The 21,411-nt window shown below is 30.6% G+C and overlaps 1 protein-coding gene across 1 annotated transcript in view; it reads left to right on the forward strand.

The window, feature by feature from the left end:
- The window catches only part of LOC132733888 (catenin alpha-like), a 31,986-nt gene extending 19,001 nt beyond the window's left edge, over positions 1–12,985 (forward strand). Inside the window, exons 11-20 of the mRNA XM_060720614.1 lie at positions 1,421–1,669; positions 2,093–2,244; positions 4,207–4,276; positions 5,956–6,047; positions 7,130–7,266; positions 8,074–8,179; positions 9,014–9,148; positions 10,507–10,599; positions 10,863–10,883; positions 11,168–12,985. Coding sequence (XP_060576597.1) covers positions 1,421–1,669; positions 2,093–2,244; positions 4,207–4,276; positions 5,956–6,047; positions 7,130–7,266; positions 8,074–8,179; positions 9,014–9,148; positions 10,507–10,599; positions 10,863–10,883; positions 11,168–11,335 — 1,223 coding nt within the window. The 3' untranslated portion in view covers positions 11,336–12,985. The remainder of the gene's footprint in view (positions 1–1,420; positions 1,670–2,092; positions 2,245–4,206; positions 4,277–5,955; positions 6,048–7,129; positions 7,267–8,073; positions 8,180–9,013; positions 9,149–10,506; positions 10,600–10,862; positions 10,884–11,167) is intronic.
- The last annotated feature ends 8,426 nt before the right edge of the window (positions 12,986–21,411 follow it).

A 21,411-nucleotide genomic window follows, 5' to 3' on the forward strand; every position in this document is an offset into this window, starting at 1 on the left:
TAAGTAGAAATCTTTATATTATAGTTATAACGTAAAATCGTTTAAATGGTATTCATAGAGTGTTTGATATAATATTAATATTAACGAATTAAGCTAAAAATGTATGTATGTTTACAGTTACCCATCTGGCTGTTCAATGTCGCAGTCATGAATTAGAGAGGTGCTCACACATGGTAGATAGCAGCGTGTTTCTATGAATTGGATAAACTTTGTCGGGGAAGGTTTGTTCATTGCTTGTACAAAAATATAACAGTTTTGACTCTGCTCTAGAGGAAAAGCTTAGTTTTAAATTAGTATTTTCATGATAAATGTGTCTCCAGTATCTAAGAGTATGATTACTTATCCTTTGTCTGAAGGTTTTTGTCTCCATTTATCTATTCACTTTATTTAAGTCTGGTTGTATGAAGGCCTCAGAGTCTTACAAAATACTAATGTACATATTTATTAGAATGTATATAGATAGAATTTTTGGAATCCTTTTAAACATTTATATTAGACAAAATATAAAAATCAGAAATTGAGAGATACGTTTAGTTGTAGAACTTAACAATAATTAATATATATATGTAGGTTATTAATAGTTAGTCTATAGAGTGTGGTCAGCACCAGATCCGAGGTCAATTTATTGGCTCGCCCAGCTGTTTTGACCGTGTTGATGTGTTATAAGGAAATGCGTGGTTGAGAAATCGGGGTTGACCCTTTGGGCTGACAGATGCTTTGTAGATGAAATAAAACACCATATAAGAATGAACTTCTTTAGCTGTCTCAGTAGACTGATGTGTTAAAAGAAAAACATAGTAATTATGTTCAAATTTTTGCCATCAGGTGTCTTACACATTATCTATGAGTCCCATATGAAACTCTTTTACAGAATTTGCTTGATTTTATATTGCAAAGCAAAGACAATTCACTTGGAATGAAAACCATGTTTCTCGCCGTTATAGTTTGGGCTGTTCAAAACTTTCAACATTACTGGGTTAAAAATGGTGTATTATATATATATTAAAGAAGATACGCATAAAGGTTCAACTTGGTATTTGAAAAAGAACAGTCAATATATTTAAGCCACTGTGGTCTTGTCATATTTGACTTTTGGCTGATTGAAACTGAACAATGTGAATGATGTTTGTAAAACCCTGTTGCCTATACCACTATTTGTATGTTGAGAGAATTTAAATTGGGATATGGGATATATATGGAAGCTGCTAGATTATAAAGAAATTCATAACGTTTAGGGTTATATATTTATCTTAATTGTTCTTTGAAGTTTCTCTCATTATTTAGAAGTCTTACTGTAAAATAACCTTACTAAAATGTTTAATTCAGGAGGATTTCACTATGGATGTTATATAATTTAACCTTTATTGGAACAAAAACCTATTATTAATGTATAGAAATTATTATTTGATATGTTTCACAGTTTCTCGCCAGCAAATATTTATTGGTATATTAATTTTATATATTTTAGAGAGTCATATATTGGAGGATGTGAATCGCTGCGTGTTTGCTCTACAAGAGGGTGATGCTGACACGTTAGATCGTACAGCAGGAGCTATACGAGGTCGTTCAGCACGTGTTTGTAATGTTGTATCAGCTGAGATGGACAATTATGAACCAGGACCATACACTGATAGAGTCATGGAAGCTGTTATATTACTGAGGGACCAAGGTATTTTATTTTCTACACAGCAAACAGTGTTGAATGGACTATTGTTGGCTTGTTACGGTTAACTTATCAAGCTAAAATCGCTTATTTTATTTCAACATTTTACTAAGAGAGTTGAACATTTGGTGAAATAGTAACAAACCTATGTAATCAGTTAAGAGCCTGGCCATACAGTCTGAAGAGACTTTTATTGTTGATTATTCAGTTTTTAGCATGTCATGTGTTTATTTTAAAATGAAAAGAGGTTAGTTTCAGATTTAAAGCAGTACAGTTTACAGATTGAAACAGTATCGAGAATTTTTTAAAAGCATTTTGTTGTATTGGGAGCAAATGATTTAAAGAACCATATAGCTTATGTATCTATTTTATATGTGTTTTGAATTAAGATGTAAATGCAAGAAATTTTACTTGTATTTATTATTTCAGTGATGCCGAACTTTGCGGAGAAGGTAGAGATTGCTGTAGACTGTCTCTCACAGAATATGCCAGATAGAATAGATGAGAATGAATTTATAGATGCCAGTAGACTGGTATATGATGGTGTTAGAGATATCAGACAGGCTGTGCTCATGAACAGGGTACGTAATTCTGTGTAACATTAAGTGTTGATCTCACTAGTTATACTATAACTTATCTTACATTAAGTATTGATCTCACTAGTTATACTATAACTTACCTTACATAAAGTGTTGATCTCACTAGTTATACTATAACTTACCTTACATTAAGTGTTGATCTCACTAGTTATACTATAACTTATCCTACATAAAGTGTTGATCTCACTAGTTATACTATAACTTACCTTACATTAAGTGTTGATCTCACTAGTTATACTTTAACTTACCTTACATTAAGTGTTGATCTCACTAGTTATACTATAACTTACCTTACATTAAGTGTTGATCTCACTAGTTATACTATAACTTATCTTACATAAAGTGTTGATCTCACTAGTTATTTATGTTGATCTCACTAGTTATACTATAACTTATCTTACATTAAGTGTTGATCTCACTAGTTATACTATAACTTATCTTACATTAAGTGTTGATCTCACTAGTTATACTATAACTTATCTTACATAAAGTGTTGATCTCACTAGTTATACTATAACTTATCTTACATAAAGTGTTGATCTCACTAGTTATACTATAACTTACCTTACATTAAGTGTTGATCTCACTAGTTATACTTTAACTTACCTTACATTAAGTGTTGATCTCACTAGTTATACTATAACTTACCTTACATAAAGTGTTGATCTCACTAGTTATACTATAACTTATCTTACATAAAGTGTTGATCTCACTAGTTATACTTTAACTTATCTTACATTAAGTGTTGATCTCACTAGTTATACTATAACTTACCTTACATAAAGTGTTGATCTCACTAGTTATACTATAACTTACCTTACATAAAGTGTTGATCTCACTAGTTATACTATAACTTACCTTACATTAAGTGTTGATCTCACTAGTTATACTATAACTTATCTTACATTAAGTATTGATCTCACTAGTTATACTATAACTTACCTTACATAAAGTGTTGATCTCACTAGTTATACTATAACTTACCTTACATTAAGTGTTGATCTCACTAGTTATACTATAACTTATCTTACATTAAGTGTTGATCTCACTAGTTATACTATAACTTACCTTACATAAAGTGTTGATCTCACTAGTTATACTAATAACTTACCTTACATAAAGTGTTGATCTCACTAGTTATACTATAACTTATCTTACATAAAGTGTTGATCTCACTAGTTATACTTTAACTTACCTTACATTAAGTGTTGATCTCACTAGTTATACTATAACTTACCTTACATTAAGTGTTGATCTCACTAGTTATACTATAACTTATCTTACATAAAGTGTTGATCTCACTAGTTATTTATGTTGATCTCACTAGTTATACTATAACTTATCTTACATAAAGTGTTGATCTCACTAGTTATACTTTAACTTACCTTAAAGGTACAATACATCTCACAAACAAACTTTTACCACTAAAGAAAGGGGAAACATGAGTTTTTTAAGGTTTAAATAATGTTTTTTAGAGAATGTTGGATGCTTGTTACATGAAGAAGGTACGATAAATGTGAAATAATTTATTATTAAAGTAGCAAAATGTAAACAAAGTAGTATTTTGACTTCATTCACTATAACTGTATTTATTTAAAAAAAAAAATGAAAAAAAGATGGTTCAGTAATTTTTCAATGATTTATAAAATAAAATTTTTAGAATTTTAAAAAATGTTTGGAATACAATACAGAGTAGGCTAGAAGTGATAATCTTCAGGTCAGTTTAAATAGGAGTTCAGTCCCTTTTTTTGATGGGGTTAATGTGAATTTACATTTATTGCACATGCTTATGTTTGGTGGGCCAGTTACAGTTTTGATTTTCTTCGACCACAGGCTGCAAATTTATAAGTGGTCTTTTGACACTTGTAACCTGTTGAAATAATGGTGGAATGTTTTCCTATTTAAAGTACGAAGTGTATTAACTAATGTTATTGTATATTACAGACACCAGAAGAATTAGATACAGACACTGATCTAGAAGATGAAGCTGACCATTATGATACCAGAAGTAGATGTAAGATTTTATATATTAAATTTAGAGGATATTTGTTTAGTTCAGTGTAAGATAAGAATATATTTCACCGAATGAGAACAAAAAGGTATATTTTACAAGTGGCGCAGTCGCAAGTGAAATATGACTTTTTGGTGTTCACAAGATGAAATATATTTCGATCTTACACTAAACTAAACAAATTTCTTTTTATTATATGCAAAAAAACGTTTGAAAATATATTTTAATCTAATACTAAATGAATAGCATGCCAAATAAAGATACACCGCAATGTCATTAACAACGTCAAGTTGGTTTCCCGTACTGTGCATGCTGGTATTTCACTGAAACAACGTAATGGGCTTAAATTCAAAACAGTGAAAATATCAAATTAATATTTTCACAGTTTCAAACAGTGAGAAAATCAGTTTATATTTCACAGATATATTTCTATAAACCACTGAAAAGCATGTAAGAAATCCAGATGTTATTTTCTGATTGGATAGGTCAGCTGTTGTAGCCCTTATCCTGACTTGAGCCTGAAAAAAAATTGCACATATGGACATCTGTGGTCCTCCTCACAACCATTAGTTAAACTTGGAAGCATTTTGTAACTTAAAACAGTAAACTATGTTTGGTAATACTTCTCTGTTTGAATTATGAATCTAAGGAAAGGTTTATTCATTATATTCAAATTATGAAATACACAACTTTTTGTATGGGTAGAAGTCAGTTGCTAGTAATGAGTAAGGATTATGAAAATTGCAATGAAATATATATTGATGTGATAAACTGAAGAAAATTGTAAATCATATGATTAACATAGACATGTTGATAAGTTTTATATAAGAAAAATAAAACAAGAATCATGTGTACATTAAATATATTTCAATATTTGAAACTGTACAAGATTAAGGGACATATGCTGCATGTTATGTATTGAAATAACAGTAAATTTGTAGTTTCCTGCAAGATAAAGTTTACATTTGTTTACACAAGGTATTATATGTTTACACAACAAGGGAAATAACTTGTGTATTATATGTTTATAGCAAGTTATTAGACAGATAAATATTTGCATTTGTTTACATAACAAGGGAAATAACTGGTGTATTATATGTTTACACAACAAGATAAATAACGGATGTATTATATGTTTACACAACAAGGGAAGTAACTGATGTATTATATGTTTATACAACAAGGGAAGTAACTGATGTATTATATGTTCACACAACAAGGGAAGTAACTGATGTATTATATGTTTACACAACAAGGGAAATAACTGATGTATTATATGTTTACACATCAAGGGAAGTAACTGTTGTATTATATGTTTACACAACAAGGGAAGTAACTGATGTATTGTATGTTTACACAACAAGGGTAGTAACTGTTGTATTATATGTTTACACAACAAGGGAAGTAACTGTTGTATTATATGTTTACACATCAAGGGAAGTAACTGATGTATTATATGTTTACACAACAAGGGAAGTAACTGATGTATTAAATGTTTACACATCAAGGGAAGTAACTGATGTATTATATGTTTACACAACAAGGGAAGTAACTGTTGTATTATATGTTTACACAACAAGGGAAGTAACTGTTGTATTATATGTTTACACAACAAGGGAAGTAACTGTTGTATTATATGTTTACACAACAAGGGAAGTAACTGTTGTATTATATGTTTACAGCAAGTTATCAGACAGATGTAGATGATCTACAAGGCAAATCTGACAGAGCTTTGATGAGAGAATTACCACAAGAAGAGAGAGAACAAATTCAGGTCGGTATTTTATCAGTTATCAAAATTTTTTATATGGTCCAGTATGAAATATTGTGTGCTGTTATTACCCCAGTCTCCCAGCCAAGGATTATATAACATTACCCAATCTCCAGTCAAGGGTTATATAATGTATCACAATCTCCCAGGCAAGGGTTATGTTATATAAACAATCTTCCAGGATCTCCCAGGGTTATATAGCAATCAACCATTTATACAAAGACATATAACCTATTAAATTTGTAATAACAAGTTTATACTTCTCTAATTGCTGTCTTTGATAAAAACAAAGGTTAACTATTTACAGCTGTTTACAGATTATATATAAATTATATAAAAATTCTATAATTGCTAATAAAAATAAACATAACAGACATGCAGAATTCTATGAAAAACTTAAAAACAGTTTGGCAACTCCATTCACATAAATATTGTTGATGCATTAACTAAACAAAGCATAAGCACATGTTGAATTAAACAGTATTTTGCTCACCAAATAATATAATTTATTGTTCAGAATATTTGGATCAAATCTTCACTCATTTAATATTCTCTCTGTATGTAGTTATTTTAAGGTCATTAGGAAATACACACCCAGTTTGACTATTTCACCACTAAATTTGTACAACAAACTTGTCCAGTTTGTAATTGGAATTGTCCATTGTTAATTAGTGAGGATTTGATATGACAATATTTAAATTAGGCAAGCAGTCATGTAGAGTCAAATCAGGGCATTCATGGCTTAGTGGTTTAGGTTGTTAACTTTAAACCACTTGCCCATCCCCACTATGGGTACAAATCCAGTCATTTTGAATTATTTCATGTGAAGATGCTATCTAGCTAACATAAGGAACATTGATGGTTCTACTTAGGTGGCAGTTTGTGCCTGATGTATAATGCATAGAGGGGCACTGAGGTCTTTCTCCACCACTGATACTGGAAAATCGTCTGTATTGGTGCTGTGTAAATGCCAACGAAGAATAAAGAAATAGACTGTATAAATGTACAGGTTAGCCTAGCTCTAACTATTGATATGAGTTTGAAATTATTACAGTTTATACATTCGAGTATATATATTTTATCAGGCACAATTTGAGATGTTCAGAATGGAGAAAGCCAAGTTAGATATGGAGGTAGCTAAGTGGGATGATAGTGGTAATGATATTATTGTCATGGCTAAACAGATGTGTATGATTATGATGGAGATGACAGATTTTACCAGGTATTATATCACCATTTACCACATACATGTGACACTTTTGCGACTCCGTAAAAATGGTATTGCATGGCCGTGCATATATTTTGACGAAACATCATTTGTGTTATATAAATATGGCTTTAAGATAGGCAAAATGTTAGCATTATTCTGTAGGCGCGTCATTGAAACATGGTTCTTTTTCACTGAAAACGTTCCTTATTTTTGGTATGTGATAAACAGATTATTAAATTTGTGTAAGTTCATTACTAAATTTTTTGAACTCATTGAATAAGATAATGTGCTCGCATAATATAATTTTATACGACTCGTTCAATAAATTCAGTATTGAACTAAAGCTCATTCAATATCCTCTATTGATGACATCCTCAATATATATGGTTATATATTCTCACAAGATAAATTACTTATTTGCTAAAATCTTTAGCTTATTAATCAAACCTTATATAAAAGCATTCAAATTATCATATCAAAGGTTATCATTATATCGTAAATTTTATAATAACCATTATTAGATCCTACTATAAGGTATTTTAGTTATCATCCGAGGTGAAAATTAAACAGGTAAAACTGAATTTTCCACCAGCTAGCTGATAAGAAATTCATCCTGAATAAAGGCTATCATTTTGAATCAGATTAATCTAGAATTCTAGTCATAAGAAGAAAAAATGTGTTAATTGTTTTGGAAAAAAGTATAGATGAACTATAAAAAATAATTCCTTAACTGAAATTTTCATTACAATGTCAATTAAATCAAATAAATATCCTTGAATACCATATAAAACTGTATATAACTGTTAAATTTTGTTACAGAGGAAGAGGTCCATTGAAAAGCACAATGGATGTAATTAATGCAGCAAAGAAAATTTCTGAAGCTGGAACCAAATTAGATAATCTTGCCACGAAAATTGCTGATCAGGTAACATAGCATATCATATTTTAGCATCGTGGTTGTGTAAAGATTACTTAGTTAACCCAAACCCAGTGCTAACATGTTGAGTATTCTATTTTTCCAGAGGATTGATTTCTTTGAAACTTTTCACATTTTATACTTTATAATTTATAACGTGAATATGTTTGATTTCATTTACAAGCTTGTTTCATGTATATACTATTTCCTATCTACTTTATTCTATTGAAATGTAAGGTGATGATTTGTGACAAGTTGCAGCTAAACATTTGTATGTTTAAGGGACTCCACTGAGGTTTTATGACATGATGTGACAGGAAATAATTTATCAAGATTAATGTTCCATTTGATATAGGTCTTTATCAATAACTTGTGTGAAAAGTTTCAGATCATTTCCCCTCTCAGTTTTTTCGGAATAATTATTCTACTTGTGAAAATGGTTAAAAAATGTAAAGCATTGCAAAGTTTTTTATTCAAACTGGGCTAATAGTAGCACAAAAATATGATTTTAAATTAGTATATTTCTTATAATTATCTTTTGCATGTTGGCTTTCAAACCTCAATAGAGTTCCTTTATAAGGGTATGAATTAAGTCAGTTACATTGAATGCTTACAGTAGGTCATGTAAGCTGTTCACTGTGGTAACAGAAGATGAGTGGTGTATTTTCTGATCATGTAACTTGGGTGTACCTCCACCAGTACAACAGCAAGATTGCCATATGACCTTGATGGTTGAATTATTTTAAAACCCATCAGCAAAAAAGAAAAGGAAAAAAAAGAGAAGAAATATGTTAATCAAATGATGTTTGTTATGTAAAGTTTTGTATGTTTTGTTTGTTGTAGTGCCCAGATTCAGCATCAAAGAAAGATTTAATGGCTTATCTACAGAGAATAGCTTTATATTGTCACCAGTTAAATATCACCAGTAAAGTAAAGGCTGATGTACAGAGTGTAGGAGGTGAACTTATTGTATCTGGGGTATGTTTATATTGTATACAGCAGAATTTTTACAAACTTGCCTTACAAATTTGCTCTGTTGGATGAAGACCAACTTTGAAACCTTTTTGTTCTCTTTGAATATTGTTATAATATGAAAAATAATGTCTTGTACTTCTTAATGTATCAGTTTTGATACAGATTGAAGAAGTGTACCTAAGTGAATTTGCCTTCATTAATTAAATTTGATATATTCATAAAATGTTCAAGATAACAAAAAACAAAGTAATGAAATATAAAAATTACAAAATGTTCTAAGAATATATATAAGTAGCTACGAATAGCAATGTATTCCTGAATTTTCTGTTGCAGGGTGGTTAAAGTCAATGAATAACATTAAATAACCTGCCACACACCTAAAAGTATCATTAAGTAACTTAACTGTTTGATATATTTAATGTGTGGAAACCATCCAAATATCTTACTGGTATGTGAGTTTAAGTTCTACCCTTCTGTATATAATGTAGATGTAGAGGCAAGTCCCCCTCCATGAAAAAAGTCAACATATGACCTATACTAGTTATACTTTAATTATTTCAGTTACCTATGACCTATACTAGTTATACTTGAATTATTTCAGTTACCTATGACCTATACTAGTTATTATTGAATTATTTCAGTTACCTATGACCTATACTAGTTATTATTGAATTATTTCAGTTACCTATGACCTATACTAGTTATACTTGAATTATTTCAGTTACCTATGACCTATACTAGTTATTATTGAATTATTTCAGTTACCTATGACCTATACTAGTTATACTTGAATTATTTCAGTTACCTATGACCTATACTAGTTATACTTGAATTATTTCAGTTACCTATGACCTATACTAGTTATACTTGAATTATTTCAGTTACCTATGACCTATACTAGTTATTATTGAATTATTTCAGTTACCTATGACCTATACTAGTTATTATTGAATTATTTCAGTTACCTATGACCTATACTAGTTATTATTAAATTATTTCAGTTACCTATGACCTATACTAGTTATTATTGAATTATTTCAGTTACCTATGACCTATACTAGTTATACTTGAATTATTTCAGTTACCTATGACCTATACTAGTTATTATTGAATTATTTCAGTTACCTATGACCTATACTAGTTATTATTGAATTATTTCAGTTACCTATGACCTATACTAGTTATTATTGAATTATTTCAGTTACCTATGACCTATACTAGTTATTATTGAATTATTTCAGTTACCTATGACCTATACTAGTTATTATTGAATTATTTCAGTTACCTATGACCTATACTAGTTATACTTGAATTATTTCAGTTACCTATGACCTAAACTAGTTATTATTGAATGATTTCAGTTGGACAGTGCTACATCATTGATACAGGCAGCTAAGAATTTAATGAATGCTGTTGTTCTTACAGTCAAGGCTTGCTATGTCGCATCTACAAAGGTTTTTATTACTTTATTGACTTTGAAATTTTTATTTATGTTTATTATAATTTCTACAAAAGAGATTTTAAATGGGAATTTAAAAAATTTGCCCTTCAAAATACCTGAATGTCAGCAGGGGAAAATAAAGGAATGTGAAAAAGAATTTTATCTCTTATTTTATAACATGTAAACATAGTAAACCCAGTATATCATTCTCTTTTTACTGTGAAGAAACATGTTCAAGCCAAGCTTATCTAATGTAATTTATAATTTCCCTTTCAGTATAAACAAGCTGGAAAAACAGTAAGTAAAATTGAATCATGTGATAATGTATTTTGTAGAGATATATTGTTCTTTTTGACATAGCAAAACTGACAGCAGTTGACCAAGATTTAAATACGAAACGTGTCACATTTTTTGTTTGATAATGAAAATAAACAATGTTGATGTTAGAGTTTAGAAACACTAGTCAGTTTTAGTTAGGAAGTAGTTATATGATGTAATGTTGAAGAACTAAGATTAAAAATGTCTGTGATTACATCTTGAACATTTCTACATACATGTATCATTATTTTATCTATTTATAGAATATAGTAGCTTGGAAGATGAAGCCCCCGGAGAAGAAACCATTGGTGAGGAGAGAGGATCCGATAGAGTTCCGTGGCCGAATCAGCAAGAGCGCTGGCAAGAAGAGAATTGAACCAATCAAAGCATTGAATGAATTCCAGGAAGTAGACATGGATAGCTTTTGCTGATTTATAGTGCTCTGATAGTAGTGAATAGTTCTTTTGTTTAAAATGCAAGTATTTGTATTGAAAGATGGTTGCTTAGCAACATAATTGTCATGTGTTGAAGAAAAGTACACAATAACTTATACTTACTATAGACCAGACATTGTCTACTCAAGAGAAAGGAAAGATAATATTTCTGACTTTCTCTATAAAATTTAAATAAACAGTTAAAGTTTGTTACCATGGAAATGTATTGGACATTCTAGCCAGGTAGCATTTTTTTAGCGGACATGAAAGAAAAAAAACTGAAACAAATTTAAAGAGATCTGATATTGGTTTAGGGTGTTTGTAAGATAAATCATTTTAGCATATCATATTTATTGAAAGCATGACTTCATTCTATATATTTCTTTAATCATTTCTTAAAGTATGTAAATAATTTCATATATTTTTGTGCAAGCATTTATCATATGGTGATAATAGTATCTGTTAGAACACACAAATGTACATACAAATGCAATAACTTTTTTTATGTATTTTTACTAACAGAATTTTTTTACATTTGAAAACACCACCAAAAAAATTTTGTGATTGAATCAAAATGATTTCAGTAGTTAAATTAATATTTCTAATATAGTTTTTGTATCACATGACATCACTTGGTTTCTTTGAAATAAAATCAAATCATCATGCATTCTTTACGTAATTATTAAATTTAAATTATACAACAATTATGTTACATCAGCATCATTTGTTTTGATGGTTTGCACCTGAATCTGAATTTACAGGAAAAATGTAATAATATAATATTGACAATTGGTCAAGTAAAGATATAAAATGTTGACAGATTAAAAAGAATGCTGGTACTAAAATCTCTGACATATCACAACACTATATTTTGTCTAACACAGATCTTGTTTGAATAATTGGTGATTAAAAAAGAATCTTGACATTGGATTTTATTTTATATACAAATGTATGAAATTTGCTCTGAAAATGTTACTAAGCGTGTTAAATTGATTTGTAAATGTTCAATTTGAAATAATAATTTGCCGGATCAAAAACATTTTATAACATAATATAATTTCTTTTTTATTGAACTTAACAAATGTGTATGTGATGTGATAAATACACAACTTATATTGAAAACAATATTACAATATTAATTGTAAGTTCTTCTAATAGTGTGAGAATACACAGATACTTGTGTAACATATGATTTTATCATATTTTTTCTTCTATTAACATGTGTAACATATGATTTTATCATATATTTTTTCTTCTATTAACATAGACATTTAAGAATTTACAACAATATCATTCCACACTGGGTTGTCTAAAGGCTTAAGAAAGGAAGCCCAACTTCTTTATCGTAACTGATACAGTTTGTGTACATCTATAGTTGCTTTTGTGCCACTAAACAATTACAGTTTCTATATTTTCTGTTAATAAATGTTGATCTAAGACATATTTATATGTTTTATGAAATAGAACACCTGTCATGTCAGTCTGTTTCTATATTGTGTGTATTTTGGGGTTGTAATTATTGTGTCGATTTTTTTTTACATAAACAATTATTTTTACCATGTTTATATTATATATAGTATACAAGTTTATGCTTCCAAGTTGTGACACATTTGTTTTATACACATTTGTTTTGTTATGTAAATGTTTCATACATATTTTTAGCATTAGTTTCTGATTTTTAGGCGCTTTAGTGAAATAGCTCGGTAATCAGTCTGCTATTTTCAAATAGAAAGTGGAAATATTTAGCCTAAATGAATTGTTTAATTACCTCCCTTTAGCAAGTTTCAGCTATTTTTTTAAGTTTGGAAAGATGACAAGTACTCTTGAATTATCTTGAAAGTAATATATAGCATTGAATATTTTTGAATAATTTCTCTTGTTTAGACAAGAAAGGTAACTCTTTTTGACCTAAAAGTTTTGAAAATGTTTGGGTTTTCTCCCATTAATCTTGATAAGTTAGTATAAGATAATTCAATTTTCTCTCATAAACGAGAATCTCAGAGCTTGACTTAAATATGGTTACTAAGGTAATAATAATTAACTTTAAGTTAGTGAAATTTTGACATTTCTGTTAATCTAACTGATATTGTGTTGATAATTTTTTAATACATCTCACTTTATTAAATGTATACAATATTTGAACTTATTAGCTCGACTATACGAAGTATATGGAGAGCTGTCCTACTCGCCCTGGCGTCGGCGTCCGCGTCCAGATTTTAGATTAAAGTTTTGGTGCAGTAAAATATTTTTCATTATAACTTTGTCATTTCTTAAGGTATCAACTTCAAACTTCAAATATATGTTCCTTATCATCAACCACATCTTATGTGACAAGATTCATAACTCTAGCACCAATATTTTTAGATTTATCTCCCCTTGAACTTAGAATTTTCCTTAAAAAATACTATTTTTTACTGTTACTTCTTTATTTCTTAAGGGATCAACCTCATACTTCAAATATATGTACCTTATCATCATCCCCATCTTATGTGACAAGGTTCATAACTCTAGCACCAATATTTTCAGATTTATCTCCCCTTGAACTTAGAATTTTCCTCAAAAAATGCTATTTCTTACTGTTTCTTCTTTATTTCTTAAGGGATCAACCTCATACTTCAAATTTATTTACGTTATCATCATCCCCATCCTATGTGACAAGGTTCATAACTGTAGCACCAATATTTTTCAGATTTATCTCCCTTTGAACTTAGAATTTTCCATAAAAAATATTATTTTTTGCTGTTACTTATTTATTTCTAAAGGGATCAACTTCATACTTCAAATATATTTACGTTATCATCATCCACATCTTATGTTACAAGGTTCATAACTCTAGCACCAATATTGCAAGAATTATCTCCCCATAAACTTAGATTTTTTTACTAGAAAAATGTTATTTTTTATTATAACTTTTTTATTTTTAAAGGTATCTACCTCAAACTTCAAATACTTATTCCTTATCATCAATTACATTTTATGTGACAATGTTCATAACTCTTGAAGCAATATTTACAGATTTTTCTCTCTTTGAACTTAGGATTTTCTTTAAGAAATATAATAACTTCTTTACTTTTTAAGGTGTCTACTTCAAACTTCAAATATATATTTCTTATCATTACACAAATGTTGTGTGACAAGGTCCATAACTCTAGCATGACTATTTCAAGAATTATTCCCCTTGATCTTGGAATTTATGTTAACAAATGTTATTTTTTTAAATAACTTAATACATAATTATACATAATTGATTTTTCTTTCGTATTTTGTCCTCCTTACTGCGTCCAGTATTTTATTAGTCGAGCTTCGCTGTCTCCTATGACAGCTCTTGTTTTTGTAGCATTGGTTGTGATTAACAATTTATATAATTATTCTTTTTCATTGGATTTCATAAATATATTTAGAAGATTTTATTGTTGTTTTCTTGCTTGTTTTACACTATACAGTAAGGGTCTTCATACAAGTATTTGTAATAATGAACTTGTCAGAGATTGCTGATCTTGGTGTGATAACTGTGTATATCCCAGAACCCAGGAACAGTGTAATTGAATGGACCGATAAAAATATAGTTTATTATATTGAAGAAAAAAATGATTTAGCGCAAACAACATATTAGACATTCTATTTTAACACTCGTTACAGTAAATCTACTTTTTTATATCATTTGTGAGAATGACAACCTGTCTTCCGTATTGTAAGAGATATTTGTGTTTCGTAGATATTAATAAGTCCAATAAAACATTGTTTTTGACAGACATTTGCCGAACCACTAGTGTCATATAACACGAAATGGGAGCAGATAAAGTTACAGGCAATTCTCGTGAGTTAAGCAGTGTTATCTTGGTGCTTCATACACGAAATCGTCGTTCCCGCATGAAATAGAGGATATTTGTTTGTTTGTGTGTAAGATGAAATTTTATTTCATCAGTGGGCTTTAAAAAACAGTATTCTAACGAGTGGCTTGGCCAGGAGTGAGAAAACTGTTTTTAAAGTTCACGAGATAAAATAAAATTACATCTTACACAACAAACAAATTTTCTTTTTATTTTATGCTTAAAAACAAGTTAAAACGAAATTTCCTTGATATTAACTTTAATATTATTTTTTCCCCCACTGGTAGCCTCTATTATGTACATGTATTAGTCGAATTTGTCATAAACTACAAGAAGTCTTGGGCTGAAAAATAAGTTCGACAATCAACGTTTAATGGCGATGATATTCATTTTATTAAAAAAATATGAATGATCGCTTGTTTTGATAATAAAAACAAACAATTATAGTAGGAGAAAAACATCCATCCATATTTCTGTTACTTACTGCGAATTTATATTAGCCCTGGCTTTGTTAAATTTAAGCGGCGCCATTTTTAAAAGTTGTGTATTTCACGGGAGGAAAATAACTGTTTGATTCAGAGGGATATCATTTGAATTTGTTAGTTATACACCTTTTTAAAGAAAGAAAACTTATTTGAGGATTGTAACAGACAATAGATATGTGTTGACAGAAGTGTAAACATTCAAAAAGCGGTTAGGAAATGGGAAAACTTGTAAAGTTGAAAGGCTGCCTAACGAACACTGGGTTGTTTACTTATTCTTCGGGCTGATGGCTGTCATTGCTTTTCAAGTTTTCATAAAGCATGCGGCAGTTATTGCTCGTAGGATACCTAAATATGCCCAAATGTCATCAAGAGCAGTTTTGCATGTGGAAGGAATGTATTTTTCAGACTAAAATGAAACAAAAAATAAGAGATGATATTTAGTGATTGTTAATTTGAATGAATAGAAGTAAGTTTTCTTCTTTTATTACTTTTGACATTTAAGTTATTTATAAATTTCAGCTGTGCTTTTCTCTGGACAGCCTGACATTGTCAGAATTGTCAGCAAAAATAAAATTGAGGTACCTCATGGGGATAATCTTAAGAAAGTAGTTTCGTCATTTTATATTTTGATAATTTTCACTGTGAAATTATCAAATATAATTTTCACTGATAAATCAGTAATCCACTGAAAAGCATAAAATAAATAATGGTAATTATAATGCCTTAACATCACTGTATGAATGTGCCGTAACACGATAATTATGATGAGATAGATTACAGCTCTTATATACCACAGATGCTCATTGAATTCTTTTATTATCCAAGTGATTTTCATTAATTTTATAAGGAACGATCCATGAAAAGGTGGCGTTTCGTGGGCATGTACAATGTCAATGCGACTAGAAGCTTTGCCCAAAATATTATTGAGTTAAATAATATATTTCACGTTTACGTTCATTTTGATGTGATGTTAGGACATTAATATTTTGTTAAGCGAAAGAAAGTATATATCATACTGCATATTAATATAGGTTTATATTACGATATACGACTCTAGTTATCATCACTTCAAACGGTTATTATCAAAAATATCAACTTGAGAACGGTATAACAATGTTTATAAATTATAGTTTTCTTTGATAGTTATATTCTGTACACATCTTACAGTGGGATAAGCTAGTTTCATAACTGTAAAAACAAATAATTGTCGAGTGATTTTATGTAAAAGTAATTTATTCACCTGTTATACAAGCTATTTAATTAAAATTATATAAAATTATAGTAATTTATTACATTTTGAACTCTACTACAAATGTACTGTCCTATAATAGGTTTTTTCATACTTCATGTAAAAGATAAACATATAACTGATGGAGAAAGATATTGGAAAATGCTGTATTGTACGACTTGAAGTAGTGTTCGCCAAGTAAAAAATACGGCGTATATTGTATCAGATTTTTTCGCAGCATACCAATTCGGCCATAAAACGATAAAACGAGTGGGGACAATATTTCCTGACTCGTCAGATAAAGCTATATCCGTCGTGTATCACACGTGACCACGTGACCCGTGTAACTGTAAACAATAATGTCATATTTTTTTCTGGCCGGAAATATATCATTTTCCCACTGAGTATTATTCTTGAATGTAAAGTTATAAAAGATAAGACAGTTCATTTATTAACATTGACTTTATTGATTGACAAATGATACTTGTAGGGCAGGAAACATTATTGTTTTACAACAAAGTTGAAATCGGGTTAAATGGAATGGTGAAATGGAGTAATGCGAGGTAATGCCTGGGAGAAATCACTAGAAAACGAACTTTAAACGAACATTTCACAAAGCAATCAACGTAAGTGTAACATGGAACGAATATTGAGTTTTTTGTATTTACATTTTGAACGGCGTTGATTAAAAAAAAACATCGGTGATTTTTAAAAAGCAAATTGCATCCTATTTCGATAATGCAATTAAGTACTAATATTATTTCGACGGTTACAGTTACAAGAAGTAAATTGACTTTTTCTGAATGACGTAATAATTTCTTTATGTACCTTTCACATTTAAACGCGTAACACTGAGCTGTCATGGCGTTGTTGCCAGAGGGCGGTGAGGTCACAAGAAAAAAAAATGTTTTCGTCACGGCATCTTCGCGGCGACATGTGGCTACAGAACTACGATCTCGGTCCTAGGAAGTTTGTTGGTTATTGTCTGCGATCGTTCGGCGTTTCCATTGTGTGCACTGTGACCACATTTAAGCGCGGTTCTGCAATATTCCCCATGTGACAACCCAGTCCTACGCATAAACCCTTCCAGCCTGCTGAATCTCAGTAAGGGCTTATCAGCTAGTAAATTACTATTAACTGTATATCTCCCATTAACACGTCCACTGAGTTGAGAGTTTTGTCATTATTTATTGCCCCTCTGTATTCTTATCTAATGGCCCCAACTTTGAAGGATCAAATTTCTACAGAAGATACAGTCACTAAATTTATCAATGTTTTTTTCTCCTTGCTTTTGTAAATCGGTCTGTGGCCAAATTGAATTGTGAAACCTAACAATTATTTGTAAATATACTTTATAACATACGATAATTTTTTAAATTAATAATAAATAAAATAAAGTTCAACGATAATTTTTTAAATTAATAATAAATGAAATAAAGTTCAATAGTTAAGTGTCGCTGTTACTCATCTTACTGACTGAACCCCCTCCCGGCCAGCTAAAAAAACAAAAACCAATAACAAAAAACTGTTCATAGATGTAACTTTTACTGCAAATGGCAAGACTCTTAACTAAAATGACCAGATAAGTGATATTTTTATTATTAGCTCGACTATACTAAGAATGTGGTGAGTTGTCCTACTCACCTCGGTTTGCAAGTCGACGTCAGCGTCCATACTTTAAATTAATGTTTATGCGCCTATAACTTCTTTATTTCTTAAGGTATCAATTTCAAATATATATTCCTTATCATCGCCCACATCATTATGTCTCCCCCACCTCGGGGGGAGACATATTGTTTTTGCCCTGTCCGTCCGTCAGTCCGTCAGTCCGTCCGTCCATTCTTCGTTTCCGGACGATAACTAGAGTTCCTTTTGACCTACAGCTCTCAAACTTCATAGGATGAATGGTCTTATTGAGCAGATGATCCCTATTGTTTTTGGGGTCAGTAGTTCAAAGGTCAAGGTCACAGTGACCGTTGGTCAATTTCTCGTTTCCGGATGATAACTAGAGTTCCTTTTGACCTACAGCCCTCAAACTTCATAGGATGATTGGTCTTATAGAGCTGATGATCCTATTGTTTTTGGGGTCAGTAGGTCAAAGGTCAAGGTCACACTGACCGTTGGTCAATTTCTCGTTTCCGGATGATAACTAGAGTTCCTTTAGACCTACAGACCTCAAACTTCATAGGATGATTGGTCTTATTGAGCAGATGATCCCTATTGTTTTTGGGGTCAGTAGTTCAAAGGTCAAGGTCACAGTGACCGTTGGTCAATTTCTCGTTTCCGGATGATAACTAGAGTTCCTTTTGACCTACAGCCCTCAAACTTCATAGGATGATTGGTCTTATAGAGCAGATGATCCCTATTGTTTTTGGGGTCAGTAGGTCAAAGGTCAAGGTCACAGTGACCGTTGGTCAATTTCTCCATTTCCATTCCTGTTTCCATTCACAGTTATTCTCAGCAGTGGGGGAGACATGCGCTTTTTTACAAAAGCATCCTCTAGTTTGATAAGGTGCAAAACTCTAAAACCAGTATTTCATTGAACTTAAAATAATGTTATATTTTACTCTAACATCTTTATTTCATATTAAAGTATTGACTTTAAACTTCAAAATGTGTTCCTTATCATCAACTTCATCATATGTGTCAATGTTTCTTTTTTTTTTAACTCTTAACACCAATTTTTCCAGAATTATCTCCCCATGAATTTTTTTCCTCTAAAAAATGTTACTTTTTACTTTCTTTTTTAGTTCTTAAGGTATCAACTTCTAACTTCAAATATATTTCCTTATCATGTGTGACAAGATTCATAACTGTAGTATGAATATTTCTAGGATAATTTCCCCCATTAAATTTTTTTTTTTAAATAAAAATTGATATTTTTTAACTTTAAACAATGACATGGCAAGCTTCATAACTCTAGCTAGCATCAATATTTTCAGAATCATCATCCCTATAAGTATGACCTTGACCTTGAAGGTAGGGATAGGCGTCTTAGTCGCGACATGTCGTCTTGATGTGGAAGATATTTATGCCTAGTTATTTTGTAATCCTTTGATGCATGACAGTCCGGACACGAATGTGTGTAACTATAAACTCTAATTTTGATATAGTGAACTTCAAAATGGTAGTGTGACCTTGACCTTTGAGGTAGGGGCGTGATAAGTTGACGCGACACATCGTCTTGATGTGGAAGACATGTATCCCAAGTTATTCTTCCATGCATGACAAAGTTACATTCCGGACACAAATGCGTGAACCTATAAACTTTTATTTTGAAAAAGTGAAACTTCAAATTGTTTGTGTGACCTTGACCTCTGAGGTAGGGACGTAATTCTTGGACGCAACACATCGTCTTGATGTGGTAGACATTAATGCCTAGTTATTCAAATATCATTCCATGCATGACAAAGTTATAGTCCGGACAGGAATGAAGTGGGGACGCACAGACAGACGGATGTCCAGACAGACAGAGGGACGGTGCGATTTTAAAATGCCTTCCTTCGGCGGCATAAAAATGTTTTTATCAACACCTATATCAGGTGCGATTAGATTTATAACTCCAGTCCTGTATTTCTAGAATTATCTCCATTTCATTTTTGAATTACGGATTTATTGAAAATTAATATATTTCTAACAATTATCTTTGTTATTATAAATGATATCAACTCTAGACTTAAGATAATTGTCCTTTGTCATTACTCACATCATGCATGACAAGGTTTTTAACTCTAGTATCCTTATTTCAAGAGATATTTACTCTTTGAACTTAGAATTTTACTTTAAAAACTTTATTTACTTTTTGCTTGTATCATTTTGGTACCTTTTTTTATATAAAAAAATCACATTCATCTCTTTTTCCTACTAGATTGAATGATAACCTACAATAATGCTTTGAATCCATTATTATTATTACTAAACATTATTTTGCTCCTTCTGAAAAAAAGAAAAAGAATGTAAATCACTGAGGTATGATATAGGCCTTTAATATGAAAGTAATTTACAAAATTATTTTCATTGTGAGTTGTCAGTGATTAAAAACCTTTTTTTACTGTAATCCAATTTTTATTTGCCTTCTTTACACTAAAAAGTTAAACAAAAATAGTTTTTCGTTACATCTAAAATGTTCTCTATATCTTCCAGCTTAAACTATACATTCTTGAAACATAATGGGGTCATAAAACATTCAAGGGTGCTGCTATCAGTAATACAGTGACAAGCCGTGTAATTATAATTAAATGCTCATCAGTGACCAGAGATAGGAAATTTTGGGGAAAACTGGAAATCTTGGGCTTATGCGTAGGACTGAACCATATTGTTCACAGTGCGCGCCAGCGGAGCTCATATGGCGGGTGTTGTATTAGGACCTTAAGTTTTTATCAGAACGACGATCGGCAGCGTTTGTCCTCTGATGATTGAGATGTGTACCAACTTGTTCGATACAATCCCAGTTCGTCTACAGGTGATACAACTGCATTGCCGCGGCGATACATGTGATCATAATGCGCATGCCTCGACTCTCTGCAATCG

This window comes from Ruditapes philippinarum, unplaced genomic scaffold (assembly GCF_026571515.1).
Source record: "Ruditapes philippinarum isolate M1 unplaced genomic scaffold, ASM2657151v2 ctg105_1_1_1_1, whole genome shotgun sequence".
Classification (NCBI taxonomy): Eukaryota; Metazoa; Mollusca; class Bivalvia; order Venerida; family Veneridae; genus Ruditapes; species Ruditapes philippinarum.